Source organism: Aspergillus fischeri, genomic scaffold (assembly GCF_000149645.3).
Source record: "Aspergillus fischeri NRRL 181 1099437636249 genomic scaffold, whole genome shotgun sequence".
In the NCBI taxonomy this organism is placed as follows: domain Eukaryota; kingdom Fungi; phylum Ascomycota; class Eurotiomycetes; order Eurotiales; family Aspergillaceae; genus Aspergillus; species Aspergillus fischeri.
Genome location: NW_001509770.1, coordinates 2315919 through 2338124, shown reverse-complemented (window position 1 = coordinate 2338124; position 22206 = coordinate 2315919). Strand labels below are relative to the sequence as shown.

Genomic DNA, 22206 nt, shown 5'->3' with positions numbered 1-22206 from the left:
TTGATATGTAGATAGATAGATGGTCTTAGGTCAGCCGTGGTGTGGACAAGTATGGTCTTACCCCTATTACAAGCAAGTATACCAGAAAGGTACAGAGTGAAGTAAATTTACCAAGGTACGACAATAGATAATCAGTGTCTATCTCACTGTATATTGTCTGATGTCTGAAATTGAAAATAATAGATACCTTATTTTTGGAAGTGCGAAATATGGAACACATGCATACGCAGTGTCAAGGAGCTTCTAGGAAGATTACTCCCGGTCCATGGCATAAATGTGGCTCAGGTATTTCCGAAGTACATGCAGAACTTGGGCACACTAGTTGGCTGAGGGGTCCAGTAACAACTAACAAAAAGTTATGGGGCCTACCAAGGGAATAGCCACAGTATTGTGGGTTTGTGAGCTTTAGTCTACGGGGGTCAATTACTCCGCTGACTACGCCAGAGGGGTCTGTCAGGTACTTGTATTCTCTGGTACATGTTTAATCTGATGGTTTCTACCTTACCTAAGAAAGGTACCACAGACCGCAGGCAGCATACAATAGAACCATGATGCTGAGTGAAAAGAAGATAGGTACGAGTATTAGAATATGAATTGTTCTGATACCCAATCCTCCGTCGTAGTAATACTTCACTACCTATGTGAAGTATAGACTGTAGACCCTTCATCTGCAAAACCCTCAGAACCCCGTTCAAAACCAGATTTATCGCTCCACCACCATTGGCTGCGCCCCTGGCTGATACGTGTGCCTGTCGTCAGCTAGATAGTCTAGCTAAGGAGTAAATAAATAGATTAATACTGTAGATATTAACTTGAGCAAACAGGATGACATTCGACGTAAGGGATTGGTCCCCGGTTAGGTCGGCTGTAGTGCCGTTGATGTGCATTGTGGTGTCTTGTGGAAGTGACTAAAAAGTTCCAAAAGTCCCTGCTCCTAGTAGAAGTGACTAACTCAAGTTTGATTAGGGTAGCTTGGTATACCAATGATAAGGGAGAAATAGATTGCTGGCGTCCTTAGCATTTATAAACATAGGATTCTGGAGTCTTGGGTGTAGAGTTGTACCTTAGTTCATTAACTGAATAATAATACATAGACACTGTATTCCTCCGGAAGGAAATTTCTGCATGTAAATAAAGAAACTTGGAGGCAGAAACTCAAATACCGAGTATCTTGTTACCACCTCCCCGCAGGAGCATACCGGAAACCTTAAGTAAAATATTGGGATTACCAAAAACAAGTACATAGGCATTGTTCATGAGCTTCATTCGATTATTTACTGCCTGGATCAGTGGTGAAAGAGTCCCAAACCGGATACTCTATTATCAGTTTAAATCTAGGTGTGTCAATTGTGCTTTGTCCTGATAAGCAGTTTTGGCAGCTCGTGCTAGGAAGAATGTACGACCAGGGTTTGTTTCCCCTCCGCTCCGTACCAGCCCTGTAAAATATCCCCGGACAAGCTTTTACCCATACAGGTTCCCATCCTTTCCAAAGTCGTGCAAATACAGTGGTCAACAACAATTCGTGCACTGAGTCGTCGGGAGGTAATTACAGAATTATTGGAAAGTTCCTTAAAAGCTCTTTTCGCTTCTCAGCCGAAATGACTTATGCTGTTGTATCTCGGCCATCATAAATGCGAATGCCGAGTTTGATTGTACATCAGATAATCAATAATGGGTATCAAATCCCTTTTTGGGTACTCTTGTCCGCCCGTCTCGGGTTTGCTATGGTTAGACGTGGGGAACCCGAGTACGGCTGTATGTACGAAGTAAGTAATTGTTACTTCCTGTATGTGGCTGAGCTCCACTGCGGTGTACCTTACCTATCTCTTTCACACGAATTGTTTTCTAGTGCAGTCTAGGTAGTGTTCAACTTGCACTACTCCGTACTCTGTTTTCTGTCCCATTCATTTCATTCCATTAGTGTTCTGAAAAACCAGACTATCTTGAGAACAACAGATAGCTTCAAATCTATTCTCATGCCGCTGGTTTGGACCCATGATGGGTTAAGTCCTCGTCTACTCCGTACTCGTCGAACTGTCTGAACGAACCAGAAGCCACAAGCCACAAGCAGACCCTGATTTGGTTAAGGGACAACATAACTCGCTTGATGATAGGTGTGTCCTTATCGTGGTCTAGTTTCCCTTTCTGCTAGATGAGCATGATGCCCATGCTAAGCAGAGCTCCTAAATCCAGCAAGTTCCTATGATGAACCGCGCATACGCGTTGTCCACGTTCACTCGAGGTTGAGAAGCCGCCCATAACTTTATCAAGACAATGAGCTCGGGCTTAGGTATCATTAATCTCAAACTGGCCTGTCCGGTGTCGCAACCTGTTTAGCATCAGAGGTCAGGCCATTCCCATTATTGCCGAAAGAATTACTCCACGTAATTGCAACATACGCGTCAGGAGTTTTAACAGTCAGCGGGAACACTTCTGTGGAGCTTCCCCATCTTACCCATGAACTGAGGTTTGTATATTCTGACTCCTTTAGCATGTCATGATGGTTTCGGCGCAGAAGAGTGAAAAAGTCATCAACACAAGCATGCGAGCGATTACTGTCGTTATGCAGGGGCAATTCAGGACAATGATATACTTTCCTTGGGAGCATGGCGCATGCGTCTCTGACTCCTTGGATGTCCCTCCTTTTCCTGAGAGGCCCGTCCCATCTTTCACAAGCGCAAACCCATATCTAAACCAAACCTGAGATTACCTGACGCATAACGGCAGGTGACATATGACGATAACGGCTAGGCTGATGAGGAAATTGACACGTCGCCAAGATTCGACCAAAGCGCTGATCATCATTCGCTATGAGTCTAGACACTGCTCATCAACATCACTGATTCCTGCCCGCATAGAGGGGTAGGAGCGATTGTCATCATAAGACCGGTATCAGGGGCTGTGCCGACACGCTCAGTGACTGATCGTAAATCTTGCCGTAACTGCGAGGAATGTAAGCACGTCACCTTCCAGAGATGGACCTGATGCGAGGGAATGGGCAAGCACCGCAGCCGCGTCGAGGGTTACGTATACCACAACTATGGTCTAAGCCTCTAACCGGTACGGATCAAGCCACCTTGGATCATGGGGTTGAGTAGAGAAGGCTAAAGCGGGCTACATAGTCCCTACACTAGCTTGGGGCTATCTAATGCCGCTTAAATGTTTCCAGTTTTCAGTGCCCCTAACTACTACTGACTATTCTACTACTGTCTAGATTCAGACGAGTTGAAGACCCTAGCTGTGCTGCACTGGTTAGTGAGATGGCTCATCGTCTCACCGACAACGGACTGTCAGATAAAGTTAATCTCGTCTCCCATTACAGTAAACCCCCGATATAAGCAACTCTGATATAAGGAAAACCTCAGATATAGCAACTAATCTTGGTGTCTGAATTAAAATCCCATAATAAATTGCTTAACGCTCTAATATACAGAAATTGCTTCCAAAAATCATCTCTCCCATACAAGATTCCTTATATCAGGGTATCTTTTTATGTGTGTATACCAGCCTGGCTATACTAGACCACTTTTAAGAGTATTGTTACAGCCTAATACAGGGTTACATAAGTGGTAAATTATGGCCATCTCTACGGAGTACCTCTCGAAGGCTTTTATATAGTATTTAATATAGTATCTTACATATATGAAAGGGTAATTTAGGGAGGAAACTCAAGGAATAGTATTTGAGTAATAACTAGTAGTATTTAGGTAGAGAAACATATATTTCCAGCATTGGTTGCTCAAGAATCCAGTGTAAGGAAATTTCAATATGAGGAAGCAAAAGTGGCTGTCTCTAATAGTTGCTTATATCGGGGTTTACTGTATTGTTGACCTTTGCCGGTAACACGGATACCACAAGTGCCGACGCCGAGACTTACCTCGTACCCGTCGTATTCGTATTCGGCCAGGTACACAGGTACTCCACCAGCGGATCATCGTACGGTACTCCGTAAGATATTTCCTATGACCGATTTACTAGTAGAACACACCTAGCGTACCATACTCAGCTGATGCAACGCAGAACAACCCGTCCTGGCTACACCCAAATAGTCCCCACCGTTCCCAATAATCCCATGCAGCCCAACCTCAATCGAGTCCAGATCGCGATTCTTTGTCAGCCTTGTCTGGAAGATGAAACCCTACCAATCCGTCATACATTGTGCAGCCAGGGCCTGCAATCCAACCGCAAGTGTACGCTGGGCTCTAACCCATACCAGTCAGAATCAGCATCTAAGTCGCCGACTTCGGCTTACATACTCAGGCTACCCTTGTCTCAGTTCACAACCCTAAGATTAGCCCAAGGGCCAAGAAGGTGACTGCCAACATGCACCAGATCAGAGGCTTACAAGTGGTCAGAAACTCTGTGAAAGACCAATTACAAAAAATTTTTTTTTTTTTCTGGACCCTTGAAGACGCCCAATCCTTGATGGTCTCATGGTCAATATCTTTAGAATTCGGTGGCGCGTTGCATACGTAGGCATTTGCGCCTCTTCTTCAGCTGGCGACACCGACACTGACACTGACACTGATACTTGCAATAAGCCGGGGATTAGCCGTGTGGATTTAGGGTTCGACTGGTGTTTATCTCCGGTGACGCCTATTTGAATTCTAAACATCTAAACAAGGGTCCTTGTCTTACCCTTGGCAGGCTCAGATTGTCACTACCACATAGAACAACCTGCCAGGCTACCTACAGCTGCTGCACTACCTTGTTCATGCGATCTTCTACGACTCCGTTGGCCTCGTTTGGACTCGATAGAACGAGCATCTGCAGTGTAACCGGAATAATGCCAAGAAATTATGAGACATTTACAAGGCAACCCGGCAGTAGAGCGGGAGCCCTGCTAAGATGTGAATCCCGGCGATCACAGCATCAGACAAACGCAATCATGCTTCTGCCGAAGCTCCAATTGTAACCGCCACGACGGGGAAAAAGAGGCCCAGACCCTGAGATCGCTTGGATTAAGTGAGTCCGGAGAATATCCGTGATTCCGTGAAGACGGACCGGGCAGGATCTCGACGATCAGGAATGGTCTAGGATATTCTAGGATTGTTTTCTGAGGACTTTCTGGATAGAGTCTAGTAATTGAATAAGATAATATAAGATTATACGGAGTACAGTGTGTTCACATTGATGGTCAGTTCTATAAAAAGGCTGTTGCTATTCAAATGCCTTGGCTAATCATTGAGTCAAGATCTTCAGGGTCTTGTCTCACAAAGTTTGGGCCCAAACCCTGGTTGCAGCGGGTTCTAACTACCTAACTTGACTGTATTCCAGGTAATGTAATTTAAACAGAAATATTTCCGCTAATGTAATGCGTACCTTGTAATGTATTTTTAAACGTGGAACAATGTCCTCGATACAGTAACTGGCACGAGTCAGTCATATTGGATTGTGGGACACATTTCCCCTCACGCAGGTTGTGGAGCAGGGAAATTGACTCCCTCGTTCGTCCTATTCGCATTTCATATTTTGTATTTCGACATCTATATTGCTGAACAGCCTATTAGAGACTTGACAATGGAGTATCCAGTTAGCGTCGAACAAGCAAACAAAACCACCAGTGCAACAGCCCACATCAGATAGGAGACTCCCGTCCGAACCGAAACAATGACCTAGACAGACCTAAAAAGGAAGAAAAGAAAAGAAATAAAACAAAAGATCACAGAACACGAGACAAAAGGCAGACCTCACAACAAAGTCAAAGACAAGCCAAAGCTTAGTTGCAATAAGCTGCGTAAGCAGAAACGTCACTCGGTGGGGGGTTCTCGACCTGGCACGGCCACGCGTAGAGCCGTAGACGCTCCTAGAACCAGAAAGGCGGCGTCTAGCACCAAGATAGTTAGATAGCTTCATGGCTGATACCAGATGTTTACTGGGTAGACTTAGGCCCTGATACCAGGGCCTACGTATGCTGATTCACTTAGCGCTCTACCTGTGGCTGGCCATGCGGCAGTACGTAAGCCACAGGGCCTCAGTCACTACGGAGTACCTAGGTACGTGGTAGAAAACCCCCCGAGGCGCCCTACTACTGCATCACTAGCCTTATGGCGTCCTCGCTTGATGATTCGATAACTTTAATGAACCGCCAACTTACGTAGATGCATACGAATGCCAGTGGTTAGCTTGTGGGGCCTTCGCGCCTTCGACTAAGGGTTGTCCGGATGAGGGCCGAAGTGGGTTAGATAGAGTACGAGGAATTGTCAGGCCAGGGTTTCGCTGAATTATGAGCTGAGTATCTACTCCGTATGTCCATAGTTTATGCGCTAAGGAAACTGAAATTATGGAGATATGGCACTACCCATGGATTTGACCCATGCGATGCAGCCGTATCACGTCGACACCTAGCGACACTGACAAACGTCACTTATGGAGATGGATCAGATCGCGTCAAAAATGTTTCTGCCTAGTAGGTGCAGTGCAGCTGTCCTCTTGTCACTGTCATCCACATGTTGGACATACAGCTGCGTTTGCGATTCTATGTCACCATGTGTTATCCTATGCTCCGTCATTGGCTCGGGTTCGTTGACAAGGAGGCTGAGCAGGGGCATACAGAGTACAGGCTATCTCCTCGGTGCATCTGGAAGTTGGCATACCCTTCTAAGGTGACATTGAGAGGCGAGGCAGTCCCTCTCGAAAGAAGTACAGGTTGTTTATTGTGACTTGGATATACAAAGTGCTTGTGCAGCGAAGACATGCTTTAGATCAGGCTTTTCGATGCAACCTCATCAGGATGACGAGCAAACTTCCAGCTGCTGTGTGTTGCCTATTGGTAGTCTGTAGGTCTTGGGTGCTCGGGGAATGAGATTCGTGGATTAAGGAACGGTGAAGGGCGTTCAAACTGGCTGCAATCTGGACTTGCATTGAGCTACAAACAGCAATGATTTACTGACTCAATCAAACAAGGCACAGCAGCCATGTGCAAGAGGTATGATGCCGCTCAAGTAGCTAGTCCTACACACTGCCTTCCAGATATCTCTACTGACGCTACAATCAGCCAGCTCGAGTTAATAAACCACCCTGTACTCGGTTTCGTCAATGGAATCCGCCCACCAAAACCAGAAAATGGCTTGTCGCACGACCTAGTCTCCAAGTATACCACTGTCCAAATGTCTATACACCAGAGGACCATGGACAACCATCAGACGGCGAATCGCGATGGGATAATGGAGAAGACTTGGGTTAGTGGCACCAGACAGACCCTTCATGACCTTCTGTACAGTCCGAAGACTTATTACGAATCATGGATCGATTACTTCAACTCTCGCTAATGCTCACTTCCCTCAGCCATCTCAATCAACACCCGTTCCGCGTCCTCGTCGCCTCCATTCCCGCCGGCGCACCACAATAGACATTCGCATGCGTGATCGACTCCCTGATTTTGATCTACGTCAGTGCATTGTTGACTGGGGCGTGGATATGAACAACCCAGCTCATGCGAGTGGTTCAATGCCGTCAACATCCCGATGGCGAGGAGGCTGCGCTGCTGCGATCTAATCCGGAGCGGTTCCAGATGCTTTTTCCGGGCTCACTCGGTAATTGTCTCCTGCATTGGGCGAAAGAGTCGCTGCGCTATTGAGGGAATGGACAACGTGCTCTTTGCTCATGACGACCCGGCGTGTTCGAGGCCTTGGTTGTAGCTGTCTTTGTTATGGACATTATGGGGAGTTTGAGGGTGGGCTTCAGGCGGTTCTGCGGCCAGATTGAGGCGGTAAGGGAAAGATGAAGAAGTACCAGGACTATCTAACATGAGTCGATAATGACTGCAACTCTGACAGGAGTCCATGGCATTGAATCTGTTCGGGTGACTGCGGGAGATCGTCCGGCATCCACCGCGCTCATTGTTCAGACTTTAGTATAGTTACATGAAGTTTGACATGTCTACTATCGAACTGACGCTCAATACCAATCAGTTTGACGGGGCCCATTATTCTATAGAGTGGGACAACACGTTTCGACCACAGCTGTGAATGCCATCTTATTCATGATAGTTATGCCACACATAGGGTAACGCCATGCAATGCAATGTTCTATCACTTGGGAATGAAACACTAACTACTATAAACTCTTCAAAACGTGGAATTGTATTATAATAGAGGACGGTTCCATGATGTTCAGTGGCAAGAATAGTCTTGCAATAGTGGTATGGGTGTTGCAGACTGGAATGTCAGAGGTAGCCGGCCACCTCTGCGCCCCTTCATCCATCTCCCAAGTACCAGGCCAAGGTTAGTACCTTCTGCGAAATATTACAGCCATCAACTAAACAGCAGAAACGAAGATATAGACTATGTCTACAATTCTTTCCCCAGGCGCATCATTCCAGTTACGCGCCACAACAATGAGGTTACCATATATTCCATCTTATCACCAGCCGCACTAGCAGATATCGACCGATCTCGAAGCGTGGCAGGTAGTCTGAGGAATCCTGGCCTTTGTGGCCGTTGCTTCCCAGCCACTCCCGCATTCCTGACGGCGGCAGATCGACCGCGCAAGGGAGGATCCGGGAATGCATGGGGTATATGAAGTGCTCCACGATCGTTGCAATCGTTGCCAGAATCATCATCATCATCCATTCTCACATCATCCTTGACGAGATCAACTGGATCGTCAAGACATCGTGTTTTTACATCACCGGAAAAAGCCACAAGACCTTAGAATCTCTATCCACTCAGTCGCTCAACATGTCGCAGTCGACGCGGTCATCGATGCTCCTGAACTTCCTCCTCCTGACCATCCTAGCCCTATCCTCTCTGGGGTCGTCTCGTCCCGTCTCTAAATCAGGAAATGGCTTGTCAAGATCTGATATCCACTCGAGATCTGCTAGTCCTAGTCCCGTACGTCCCTTTCAACCCCCCTATACTTACTACCCGTCGACTAACAGATTTGCAGAGAGTAGTCCCTTCAAACGGAGAATACCGCGAAAGGCTCATGAAGGATATCTTCGACTCACTCGGTCTCAGCGCCCTGAACAAGCTAGACGACTGGAAGAAGAAGCTGGAGGACTCCGACGTCATCGACGACAGCAACAGCCCCAGCAACACCGTTACAGAAGAGAACAACGCCTCCATCGTCGACGAACCCAAGAATGGCTCGGATGACGAGCAGACCGAGGACACACCGGACACCGTCGATATCGTGGATGATATCCTCTCCACAATGATCGACAAGTTCCACGAGGCATTCCTCACTCAGGATGAGCTTACGCTGATTTGAGACGTTCTGGCTTGGAGTTTCTGAATATGATGTTTTTGGTCTATCGAGAATGGATGGTCAATGTTTTGCGGTTTCTTTTGGCTCTTCCCTTGATGGTGCCCTGTTTCAGGGCGATAAACGCTTCAGCGTGGTAGATGTTAATGAGTTATGATGGCAGGTTATGTACGAGTCAGCGATAGATAATAAAAAGTAAATTTGAACCACAATCTAGCATGGTTGCCCTCTCATACTTCGTCTTTCATACCTGTACAGTCTGTACTCCGTAGACATCGGCATTCGCGCCATGATCCGTGACTTTTTAAGTCCGACTGAAGTCGGACAGCGAGAAACCAGGGTAATCACAGCTTTCGCCTTCTCGATAACCGCCCCTTTGCCCGGGCTAACTCATAGAAAAAGATAGAAGATGGACAGAGCCACAGTGTGTAAGCTTGGCGGTGATAAGACAGCTAAGTCCGCCGCTGTCGGCATCCGGTGTGGGGTGGACCATGAATGATGCAACAAATCAATATTAATATTCTTCAAGTTGACCGAGGACAACCGAAGCATAAATACATCTCCTTCTCTAATCTTTTGCCTGAGATAAATCGCTGAAATACATCTAAGTGCACATACACCGGTAAAAGAAAGGAAAAGGAAAAAGATGCCGTCTCTCCTTGGGACAGAAGTCGGCCCTACGGGGTACGGCATGATGAGTACGTGATTCTTCAATTCGCGCCTCTACACTCAATTGAGTCCTCTACTGACCAGGACAGGAATGACATGGTCCCCTCAACTTCCCTCTGAAGAGAAATGCTTCGAAACACTAAACACGGCGCTCGCCCTGGGCGCGAACTTCTGGAACGGCGGCGAGCTCTACGGCACCCCGGAGTATAACTCGCTGCATCTGCTGAACAAGTACTTCACGAAGTACCCCGAGAACGCGGACAAGGTGGTGCTGAGTATCAAGGGCGGTCTGAAGCCCGGCGAGCTTGTTCCGGATGGTTCGGAGGAGAATATTCGCCGCAGCGTGGATGAGTGTCTACGTGTGTTGGACGGGAAGAAGACGATTGATATCTTCGAGTGTGCCCGACAGGATCCTAACACAACGGTCGAGCAGACGGTGACTATCCTGGCTCAGCTGGTCAAGGAGGGCAAGATCAAGGGGATTGGGCTGAGTGAGGTGAATGCGGAGACAATCCGGCGAGCGTACGTTCTACTTTCGAGTTGCTAGTGCTTGGTCTACGCTGTTACTGACGACCGAGAACAGACACAAAGTCCACCCAATTGCCGCGGTAGAGGTTGAGCTCTCTCTCTGGGACACCCACACCCTGAACGACGGCGTGGCCGAGACCTGTGCGGAACTGGGGATTCCACTCGTCGCATACTCGCCTCTGGGTCGCGGAGTGCTGGCCGGTGCTTTCACTAGCCTATCTGAGATCCCCGAGGGCGACTTCCGAAGGTTGCTGCCCAAGTACCAGGAGGACGCAATGAAGCACAACATCAAGCTTGTCAACGAGGTCAAGGGCCTGGCCTCTCGCAAGGGCGCCGCACCCGCCCAGATCGCTTTGGCCTGGATACTGACCCTGAGCGGCAAGCCAGGTATGCCTACCATCATTCCGATCCCTGGGGGTACAACGAGCGACAAGGTTAGGCAGAATTCGCACGGTGTTCCCCGTCTATCTGACGCCGAAATGGCTGAGCTTGACAGAATCCTCCAAGAGAATGAAGTGCGTGGTGCTCGGTACTAGGCAATTGTTCAATGTTGCGGAGAGATTTGTATTGAATATGTACATATAGATACTGAGAACAGACAGATATATAATCCTATAAATCTGATCTTGTCAGCACATTGCCGTAAAATGTATAATAGAATACAATTAAGGTCAAGGAACAAGTCAGATCAAGTGTAGAATAGTCAACATGCAATCTCACAGAGGACTGGAGATTGTCCGCATTGCAGAATTCTTGATTAAATCATCATGCAACAAAGAGCTGGCTGGACAATAGTACTTACACTAGATTCCAAGCTGAGCTGATGTTTTCATTCGATGATGGCAATAGTCTATTGATGATACGCTGTCGAGCAATTGATTGTTGTTGAAGCTGAATAGGAGGAAGAGAGGAGATTCGGTAATTGTGCGGGTTTTTCTTCGACCGGAATAGCCTCATCACGTGTTGCTCGCTGCATGTATACTCGAATCAAACATCAGCAACACTCCGCAAATGTCGCCATTGAAGCGCTATCGGCAGCAGCTTTTTATCCAGTTCAACATCAATCCTCAACTTCTTCATCACCGGCGCCGGCTTCAACGCCTATCCCAATGACCGAATCTCCCGGTTCCCCCCTCTCCTCAATTGCGTCCGACGAAATGTCGGATCGCGAAGACCTCAAGCATCCCTTCTCGCCGTCGGCTTCAACCCTGCCCCCTTCCAAGCGTCGTCGCACCGGTGTCGCGTCATGGGATCGCAATACTCCTCTCTCGACTACATTTCAAGAAGATCTCCCACCGACCTCCCCCTCGACCTCGATCTCGTCAGATACCTCCGGCGACATTCCTAACTCTCCCACCCTCCTGGCCCTGATAGGCGGCAGCCAAGATGACGACTACAGCGGCCAGGGCAACGACCAGGTTACCGTTTGTCGGTGGGAGGGATGCAATGTGGGCGATCTGGGCAACATGGACGATCTGGTCCAGCACATCCACAACGATCATGTCGGTAACCGACAGAAGAGATACTCCTGCGAGTGGTCCGACTGTCCTCGAAAGGGCCAAACGCATGCGAGCGGCTACGCACTGCGCGCACATATGAGGAGCCATACGCGGGAGAAACCATTCTACTGTGCGCTACCAGGTGAGCGCCTCTCGTCCTCCCTCGCTCCTGCTTGCCAAAATCTCCATTGAGCTCGGCGCTAACAAATCCCTTCAGAATGCGACCGCAGTTTCACCCGTTCAGACGCCCTCGCCAAACACATGCGAACCGTCCACGAGACAGAAGCCCTCCGACCCTCTGACCCCGTACCGAAAGGCCACAACGTCCCAGCCTCTGCGGTGGGAACCCCGGCCGGAACCCCCGTCAGTAAACTCCAGCGCATCAGACTGAAGCTATCGCAACCGAAGGACGAGGCAGACCGGCTCAGCGAGATCGCCAACGATGACGCAGTCGTCGCCGAGGACCTCGACGAGCTCGAACTACCCGAGTTCGGTCCTGAGATCGGGTTCGACGAGCACGAACTCCAGCTCCGGCCTTATGATCTCTACCGGCTGCTTCGTCGGCAGATCCACTGGGCCGAGAAGGAAGGCCAGGAGCTGAAGGAGGAATGGGAGAAGATCAGGCCGAAGAGGAAGCAGGCGTGGCTGGAGAAGGAGACCATCTTCGACGATGTCATCGACGCCGAACTCCGCTTGTTCAGTGCCATTGTGGCCACGGAGGGTCTCCCAGCCGAATCAGGTAATGTCCCAAACGGTGTCCAGAAAGTGCAGCAAGGACAGCTAGCGGTGGCTGAAGTAGAGGCGAGTCTGAGCCGCGACTCAATGTCCATTCCTCCATGATCTCGTCCTGCATGACTTTGTCTTCTTCTCCGTATTACCTATCCACTTCCTCTCTACTGGTCTTTCATGGGTTAGGCTTTCGGCGTCATTGTGGATTTTTCTACCGTACTTGCGATTCAATGTGGCACATCGGACTTTCATGCATGGACGTATCTGCAGATTGAACAATAATGTCTTGTATCATTATTTTGATAGGTCGGAAATATGGAAATCAATTTACCGTTCCACTACCTGCCTAGTATCAAGTCGTGCTACTTCTCTGTAGTCTTTCAGATGCCAGACCAACTTCGATACTCGAACTCAGCTTACGCAGACTACAAAAGATCTTCAAGAGCATCCACGATCAAGCACAGAAGTGATGAGTGATGAGTGATGAGAATCATGTTCTTTTCCCTCTCCATGTCCCTGCAAAAAAAGCTCAGATGAATAAGATATCCGACACAATGTCAAGCCCAGATGATCGCTAAAAGCCGCCACACCGTAAGCATCAAAGATGACATGAAAAAAAGGTCTACAATGCAGCGAATGCATCTCCCAGAAACGACGAATGATCCCAAAACGAAATCAAACTCCAGGGAGTGATCCCTTGATAGAAGATACACGAAGTGAAGATAACAAATGCGAAAGGACATCACCATAGGGCCCACGCCAGTTGGGGGGCCCGTATGGGCTTGGAGAAACATGAAACGCAAAACAGGGCCCAACACTCCATAAGGGGGGTCCCTGTAAATGGTAAAACCGACAAGATGCAGAGATGACGAGGCCCAACGCCCCTAAGTCGGGGGGGACCAGGTCCATATGGAAACCATGAAAACATGCAAATAAGCAGAGAGTTTTACATAAATAAACCAAACATATCATGAGAAGCCCGCTCGAAACCACCTTGTCAACTGACCAAACGCCAATGTGATGCCGTTTCACGTATGCATAGATGTAGCTCAAGAAGAGGCTTAATGAAAGGAGTAAAAGAGCAGAAGATTGAGAAATAATCTCGTAGACAAGGTAATCATCGCATCGATGATTACCTTGTCAGACGCGCAGATGAAATCTGAGCCTAATCTCTAGCAGAGTATGGTGTTGACGCAGACCCGTCCTTGTTGGTGGTTGCATTGTTCGCAGCAACGATTTTCTGATACATCGTCTGAAGTTGACGGCCTCCGGCTTCTTTGTTCGGCCAATAGTTGATAGCAACGTACTCCCTATCAAAATTGTTAGCGAGATGTCGTACCGGCCGGTTCTGAACTGAACTCACCACAAGCGAATCTCAAGGGACGGCATGTAATTCTCTCCTTTTAGAGTCTTCCGAATGAATCCGCCAATGTAGCCAAGTAGGTTGCGCAACTCAGAGGCGCGGCGCGCTTTGCTTGTCATGCTGTCCCTAGTCAAACCAGAGACTCGCTCCAGAGACGAAAGAATAGGTTTGAACAAGAGGCGAAGCATCTCGTCGGAATTGCCGTTATCGCTAGATTTACGCTCACTCGGTTTACGACGACGGATATCCTCGCTCGAGGCGTCAGACAATTTGCGACGACGGTCATTCTCCTGGCCGGACTTTGGGCGAGAATCCCGACCTGGAGTGTGGTTCCGCTCCACACTGTCACGGGCTCCATGAGTCTGAGAACGGTGCCTTGAACGGTCGGCTTCACGGTGACCCTTGCGTGCGATAGACGGCGCAGGCGAGGCCGAGACGCTGGCACTCACGTTGGTCCGAGCGGTGCTCCGATGGTTGCGATGATGGTTCTCGACCGCTCTCCTGGCAGAGACATTGGTGCCGTTGGTCAACTTGTCCCTCAGCACTGACAGCAAATACTCGACCCGGCGAACAAGATGAACCGCTCCAGGAGTTTTGGTTGTCTTATCATCGGCGTTCGCGCGCTCATTCTTCTTCTCGACACGATGTTCCTCCAAGAAGAGCTTATCACCAAGTCCAAGTTCCGGGTCATCCCGGATCTGGGTCCAGGCACCCCATCCATGGCGGGCGACACCGACGCACAACATGCCGTCTTCCCGCGCCCCCCACGAGCATGAATAATCCGCGGCCTTTGTTGCTTCCGGAATGCGAAAGCTCTTGACGTCAGCAACGGATGAGGTGACCTGCCTCAGAATGCGCAAGTCTCTCGGACGATCCACGATGTGGTGAGCATTCAAACGGTTAGCGCCTTTGAAATCGAACAAGACGGCCTTCCTCTCCTTCTTCGTTACCATCTTGCCTGCCTTTTCCAGTGCCTCCATCTTAGCATCGTCTTCTCGGATGAGCTTGGCAGCCATATCAGACATTTCCCGCAGAACGGCAACAATGGTTTCCCTGTCTCTATCCATAAGACGGGCTTCCCGCAAGAATTCTTCTGTGCGCTCATTGATGTCTCCATAACGTACGAGGGCCCGATAAAGATGGCGGATCTCTTTATGATTAAGGGGACGTTTGGGGTCCAGGTGGGGACGACTTTCGTCAGAGCTGTTCCCCTCGTCGACTGTAACCTGAGCTCTGGCTCGTCGCTTAGCCTTTCTTTCTTCACGAGTGTCCTGCCCATCAGCGGGAACATTGCGTTTTCGAGGTCGACTCATCTCGATCTGTTCGGCGAGGTACCGTTCGTCCGCCTTGCGCTTTTCCTCAGCTTTAATTTCGTCCAATTGGTCCTTGGGAATGATATCGTCCCAAGTAAGATCGTCGACTTTGATGTCAACGAAGTCAAATGCTTTTAGGAACTCCTCTCCACCGTCCGCTTGAATACCTTCGGCCTGTTCTGTCTGGTGTAATTCTGCGTTGGCCAGCACCGAATCGATGTCGAGCTGTTCCAATTTCTGCTGATTTCCAGTCTGCTCGAACATCTTCTGACCGCGGCGTTTGAGAATACGGGAAATGTCCTCAGTGGAATTCGGTTCGCTAACGTTAATGCCACTCCGGGCCATCTTGTTCTGGATCTCCGAGGCTTCCTTATCAGTGACGCCCCTTTGAATAGTGATGAACTCGAGCAGCAACTTGTTGCGAGCTCGCTCGATAACTTCTTCTTCAACGGTATCTTTCGAAACAAGGCGGTATACGCTGACTGGTCTGGTTTGACCAATTCGATGTGCTCGGGCCATTGCCTGAAGATCAGCCTGCGGGTTCCAGTCTGAGTCGAACAGAATGACAGTATCAGCAGTCATCAGGTTGATACCCAGACCACCTGCGCGAGTAGACAGAAGGAAGCAAAAATCGCTACTGCCGGGCGCATTGAAATGCTCAATAGCCAGGCGGCGCGAAGCAGCAGGAATAGTTCCGTCCAAACGTTGATACGAGTAGCCACGGGACTCCATATAATCGCCGAGCAGGTCAAGCATTTTCACCATCTGGCTGAAAATCAAAACGCGGTGACCATCTCGTTTCAGCTTGGCCAACAGCTGGTCGAGAAGCATCATCTTCCCGCTGCTTGTGATGAGTGCCCTCAATACGTCCTCACGACGCGTGCTTCCTTCCAGTATCTTCGCTTCAGCATTGGGGAACATGAATGGGTGATTGCTAGCCTTCTTCAATTCCATCATGATGTTCAGAAGTGACTGTTTTTGACCCTGTGCGCCATCATTCAAAGCGGCGTAGTTCTTCGTAAGAATGTTTTTGTAATACTCCAGCTGCACGTCTGAAAGCTCAACGCGAATGATCTTCTCCGTTTTAGGAGGAAGGTCAGACTCGACCTTCGACTTTGTGCGGCGAAGCATGTAAGGTTGGATGGCGTTCGTCAATGCAGCTAATTTCTGAGAAGCCGCTTCAGCATTGAGGTCCATATCCACGTCCACATCTATCACGCCAGGATTCAAGAAGTCCATGAGTGCGGACAGCTCAGCGAGATTGTTCTGAATAGGAGTACCAGTGATGAGAAGACGAGCGGGGGATCTGAATTCCAGCAGCTTCTGATACAACTGCGAATCACGATTCTTCAAGCGATGAGCTTCGTCGACAGCCATGAACTGCCACTTGAACTGGCTCAGGAAAGTCGAGTCCTGGAGCACATACTCGTAGGTAGTAAGGAGCACGTTGAATTTTGCACGCCTGGGATTCCCGTCGATCATGAGTTCATAATCTTTGAGCATGGTGCGTGCGGCCTCGTTGCCATTGTAGACCACATAGTTCAGATCAGGGGACCAATTGTCAAAGGTTTCAGCCCAGGATGGCATAGTCGAGAGAGGGACGACGACGATGAAAGGTCCCTGCTGGCGTCTGACATGACGCAGCCACGCGATGAAAGCGACCGTCTGAACGGTTTTACCCAATCCCATCTCGTCAGCGAGAACGACGTTACGGTTCTTGACCCAGTTAAAGGCCATGAAGTTGACTCCCTTGACTTGGAAATCTTTTAGTTCGCCGTTCTGTAAAAAGCTCGGTGTGCCTTTGATTGGTTCGAAGGGCTTGCGAGTGGCAGGGTTCATCTCGGTCTTGTCCGACGAGGGTGGATGAGAGGAACGGTCCAAGAAGCGATCAACCTCGCGTTGAGCAATCTCGCTGACAAGACTTTCGCTCTCCCAGGTACAAGAGTCGTAAAATAGCCGCTTCCATTTGACGAGGTACTCTGTTCCCTCATCACCATCCCGCATGGCGATCACCCTCTCAACCTGTTTGTAGTCTTCAATGGCCTCGACATCTCTTTCACGGTCGAGGTTCCACTTTTCACGCTCCTCGGGAAGGGCATCGCCGTCATGGTTCATACGTAGCTCTTCAGATAGCACCTTGCGAATGTAGTTATCAACTCTGCGTGTGCCGCGGCAGTTATCGATGAGGGATTTGTAAGTCTCCCATGTGGCATGGTAATGTGATTTCTCCTGCCATTTGATGTAAAATTCAAAGGAGTGCTCATCAACATCGTTGTCACCTGGGCTGACCCCCTCTTTGGGGCGATGATTTAGCACGACATCTACAGCTGGACGGTCGTCCTCAACAGTGTTTGCCTGATAGTTGTCCATAACTTCATCAGGTTCATCCAAAAACATGTCATCATCATCGTCTTCATTGTAATTGGAGACACGACGAGACGCAGTCCGCGTCGAGAACCGGATCTCAGCATGTGAAGGTTCTTTGTTCGACGCTGGCTGCAGCATACGACGACGTTTCGCCTTACTCGTACGAGAAGGTCCGCCATACTCGTCATCGTCTGACTCCGCGGAGTAGGAAGACTGACTGGCTGGAGGGGATGGACGCTTCGAGGACCGCTGTGAGGCTACCGGGCGTCGACGCTTGGTGCGTGAGACCCTAACGACCGACTCTGACTCTGAGGAGGTGGATTGAACAACCTGGCGTGTTGTCCGAGCTCGTCCGCTACGGCGAAGACCATACAAATCTGGATTCTGTCTGATGAAGTCTGATTCACTCAGAGACGACGATTTACGTTTGATGCCACGCTTGATCTCTGATGACGAGGAGTTTCCGATGCTGGATGGGCTGCTACCTTTCTCGCTACTATCCGTAGCAGAGTAACTGCCAACCGCCTCAGCGTCAGGAGAGCCGCTATGATACGACTCGTCCTCCATCTCCGCATCGGGCGATGACTCTGACGATGTGAAATTGTTTGATTGTTCGGAAAGGTTGTAACCGGCATTGTTATCAGCCAGTTCGCCATTCACGGCTGGAGAATTCGAGGTGAGGGAGGGAGAAAGGCCGTTGGACAATGCCATGTTGGCAATATTATCGGGGGGTGATGGGATCACCATGCTAGCGGCTGTTGATGAAGGGAAAAGTCAGCATTGAAGCTTGGTTCGGGGTCGGAGCGGCACGAAAGGCACAGGTATGTGTAGAGCAGCACTACGCGACTCCATTTCCAGCAAATAGAAGCTAGAAAGCCTGTGACAGCCGACAGGAGACAAGGCATGATGCCAGGACATGGTTTGGATGGCGGATTGGATGGAACGCGACAGGAAGGATGGAGGAAATGACGGTGAAAGAGGAGGGCGAGCGTCAATCCCAGAACGAGGATCAGAGCCGACAGACAGCCCAGACGACTCAGAGAATTCAGAAAGACATGAGGACAGAAAGATGCAACGATATTCTTGAGATCGGTGGGTCGATAACGTGGAGAAGTACCCCAGCCAACAGAACCAGGACACGGGCTGTAAAGCTAGGAAAAGAGAAGGAAATACTCACAATTCATAGCGAGGTGACCCCGAAAAAGGGAGAAGTATTGAGACAATGTTGAATCAATAGGGATTGATAGGTTGGTGTTGGAGAAAGAATGATAAAGTGGGTGGTGGAGGGAGAGCGAACAACACCAGATACGGATGGGAGAATAATATGATGAGGGAGTAAGAAAGAGAGGTAAGGTTGGCCGCCGGGCTGCGGTCTGGGAGGTGGACGAGTCGCAGTGAAGAGATGGCTTTGCGGCCTGAGACTCAAGGCTGCAAGACCTGTCCATACCATATACAGTTTAGTGAGCCCACAAGCGAGTCCCCAACAGGCATGGCGGCACCTCTGTCATCACGTGGCCGAGTCTCACTAGCGGATAGAAATTCACAGCTTCGGAGGACGGCGCAGTAATTTTCCAGCCTGGACCGGCTTTGAAGAGAAATTTTTCGAGGGATGGACCGAGGGCCAATCACCAGCTAGGGAAAATAATAATATGTAGAGCCTGAGGTACTCAACCTAAAAGAAACTGACTTTTGGCCTGAGGCATCAACAATGTGCCCACAATGCCTGACATAGTTTTCTCTCCCCCCATTGAGAGCCCCTCATTTTCGACGCCTCCATAAAGAAACCTCGCTCCTCTCCACTTGCATTCATATCTGGTGGCTCGTTGTCAGCTTTTCTTGCCCGGATTTCTAGCTCTTTTCTATAAATTCAGCCAGGACAGCTGTCGCGACTTCATCTACGCATCTGCTAGAGGTCACGTCAGAGCTATACTTGCTGCTATATCTTGCTTGGCCCTGGAGATTTGCCTCTGTTGATTATCTGCCTGCGTGTGCTTTTTAAGCTGATTCATCGGTATCATGTCTGACAAGCTTACTCGGTGAGTCTGTTTTCCGAAATCTTTGGGATGCTTCGGAACTGAGTGCTAATTGCTTCTACTCTATATAGTATTGCTATTGTCAATAGTGACAAAGTGAGTTACTTCGTTCCTCCGCGAGATGCTATGTCGTGGTCGCGTCGCATTTGCTTACCCTGTTACTTTTTGTCCTACAGTGCAAACCGAAGGTATGATTGAAATCGAGATCTTCCATCTCATATCTACAGCATGGCTGATCGTCACAGAAATGTCGCCAAGAGTGTAAAAAGTCTTGCCCCGTCGTCCGTACCGGAAAGCTCTGTATCGAAGTGACGCCGGAATCCAAGATCGCCTTCATCTCGGAACGCCTTTGTATCGGTTGCGGTATCTGTCCTAAGAAATGTCCTTTCGGTGCCATCCACATTATCAACTTGCCCACAAACTTGGAAACCGAGGTCACCCACCGTTATTCGGCCAACAGCTTCAAGCTTCACCGTCTTCCTATGCCTCGTCCTGGTCAGGTCCTTGGTCTTGTTGGAACAAACGGTATCGGAAAGAGTACTGCTTTGAAGATCCTTAGCGGCAAGCTGAAGCCCAATCTCGGACGCTACGACAACCCTCCCGATTGGGAAGAGATTCTGAGATATTTCCGTGGTTCCGAACTGCAGAGTACGTACACTGCCGAGTCACAAAGGTTCTGCATAAATTTTCTATGATTTCTAACTTTCATAGACTACTTTACCAAGGTCCTGGAAGACAACCTGAAGGCCGTGGTCAAGCCCCAGTATGTCGACCAGATTCCTCGGGCTGTGAAGGGCCCGGTCAAGAACGTCGGGGACCTCATCAAGGCTCGCTCTCAGATGGACAACATGGAGCGCATCCTTGATGCTCTTGGTATGGCCTTTCGATAAACAGAACCTTTAAATCAACGAAACTGACTTTATTTGTAGAACTCAGACAGGTACAGGACCGTGACATTGACCACTTGTCTGGTGGTGAGCTTCAACGTTTCGCTATTGGCCTTGTTTGTGTGCAAAAGGCCGACGTGTAAGGACTACACCAACATGCCGTCATCCCCGCTCTCACTAACAGAACTGTAGGTATATGTTTGACGAGCCGTCTTCCTACCTCGATGTTAAACAGCGTTTGGCAGCAGCCCGCTCTATTCGTGAGCTTCTGCGCCCCGATGACTACGTCATTGTTGTCGAGCACGATTTGTCCGTCCTTGACTATCTTTCCGACTTCGTCTGTGTGTTGTACGGTAGACCTGCTGTCTACGGTGTGGTTACACTTCCTTCTTCTGTCCGTGAAGGTATCAATATCTTCCTGGACGGTCACATCCCTACCGAAAATCTTCGGTTCCGAGAGGAGTCTCTGACTTTCCGTCTGGCTGAGGCTGGTGATGACTTCATGGTTGACAAGGCCCGTGCTTTCAGCTACCCGAGCATGGAGAAGACTCTTGGCAACTTCCACCTGAAGATCGACTCTGGTTCATTCACTGACTCCGAAATCATTGTCATGATGGGTGAGAACGGAACCGGCAAGACTACCTTCTGTAGAATGCTCGCTGGTGCCGAGAAGCCTGACGGCAACGTCAGCATGCCCCGCATGCACATCAGCATGAAGCCTCAAAAGATTACACCCAAGTTCCAGGGTACCGTGCGTCAGCTCTTCTTCAAGCGTATCAAGGCTGCTTTCCTTTCGCCTCAGTTCCAGACCGATGTCTACAAGCCCCTCAAGATCGATGACTTCATCGACCAGGAAGTTCAGAACCTGTCGGGTGGTGAATTGCAACGTGTTGCTATTGTCCTTGCTCTCGGAATGCCGGCCGATATCTACGTGATCGACGAGCCTAGCGCTTACCTCGACTCTGAACAGCGTATCGTGGCTGCCAGAGTTATTAAGCGTTTCATCATGCACACCAAGAAGACCGCTTTCATTGTCGAGCACGATTTCATCATGGCCACCTATCTCGCCGACCGTGTCATTGTCTTTGACGGCAAGCCTTCTGTTGACGCGCACGCCAATACCCCCGAGTCCCTGGTCACTGGTTGCAACACTTTCTTGAGGAACCTGGATGTCACCTTCCGTCGCGATCCCAACAGTTACCGTCCTCGTATCAACAAGTACAACAGTCAGATGGACCAGGAGCAGAAGTTGGCTGGCAACTTCGTAAGTCACCCGATCCCGATCCGTGCAAAAAATTTTTACGTCATGCTAATATGTTTTCACCTTTAGTACTTCTTGGAGGAAGAGAGTTGAAAAGGGCATCCCAGGCAAACATAATCGCAACCATCACAGGGACGATGGTCGCGACGCTGACCAGCGGCGACGTCGTGGTCAATGGAAAACCCTTCGTTTAGTGGCGTTATTCGGCGTTCCTGGGGCCTCGCGTCGCCGCAGTCGTGGCGTGTGCCTCGTTGGCGATCCAGCTGGTGCTTCGGATGAGGAGGAGGATGACGATGACGACAATGTTGAGTAGGGACAGTGGGTTCATCTGTTCCCGGTTCGCACTTCGC

At 49.4% G+C, this 22206-nt stretch overlaps 5 protein-coding genes across 5 annotated transcripts; 4 read left to right on the top strand and 1 right to left on the bottom strand.

The window, feature by feature from the left end:
- Positions 1-8510: 8510 nt before the first annotated feature.
- NFIA_015410 (uncharacterized protein) lies at positions 8511-9213 on the top strand (the record flags this gene model as incomplete). Its single annotated transcript, XM_001264744.1, has 2 exons — positions 8511-8834; positions 8890-9213. 2 exons carry the CDS (start codon positions 8511-8513, stop codon positions 9211-9213), a joined length of 648 nt encoding a protein of 215 aa, XP_001264745.1.
- Positions 9214-9853: 640 nt separating this feature from the next.
- On the top strand, positions 9854-10940 carry NFIA_015400 (aldo/keto reductase family protein; the record flags this gene model as incomplete). Its single annotated transcript, XM_001264743.1, has 3 exons — positions 9854-9905; positions 9966-10398; positions 10460-10940. The coding sequence occupies 3 exons, from the start codon at positions 9854-9856 to the stop codon at positions 10938-10940; spliced, it is 966 nt and encodes a 321-aa protein (XP_001264744.1).
- A 573-nt stretch (positions 10941-11513) lies between these two features.
- NFIA_015390 (C2H2-type zinc finger protein) lies at positions 11514-12743 on the top strand (the record flags this gene model as incomplete). Its single annotated transcript, XM_001264742.1, has 2 exons — positions 11514-12045; positions 12121-12743. 2 exons carry the CDS (start codon positions 11514-11516, stop codon positions 12741-12743), a joined length of 1155 nt encoding a protein of 384 aa, XP_001264743.1.
- Positions 12744-13797: 1054 nt separating this feature from the next.
- Positions 13798-18422, bottom strand: NFIA_015380 (chromatin-remodeling ATPase CHD1; the record flags this gene model as incomplete). Its single annotated transcript, XM_001264741.1, has 2 exons — positions 13798-13942; positions 13996-18422. 2 exons carry the CDS (start codon positions 18420-18422, stop codon positions 13798-13800), a joined length of 4572 nt encoding a protein of 1523 aa, XP_001264742.1.
- A 1269-nt stretch (positions 18423-19691) lies between these two features.
- Positions 19692-22169, top strand: NFIA_015370 (putative RNase L inhibitor of the ABC superfamily; the record flags this gene model as incomplete). Its single annotated transcript, XM_001264740.1, has 7 exons — positions 19692-19711; positions 19780-19804; positions 19954-20356; positions 20420-20581; positions 20638-20734; positions 20788-21859; positions 21954-22169. The coding sequence occupies 7 exons, from the start codon at positions 19692-19694 to the stop codon at positions 22167-22169; spliced, it is 1995 nt and encodes a 664-aa protein (XP_001264741.1).
- Positions 22170-22206: the final 37 nt, after the last annotated feature.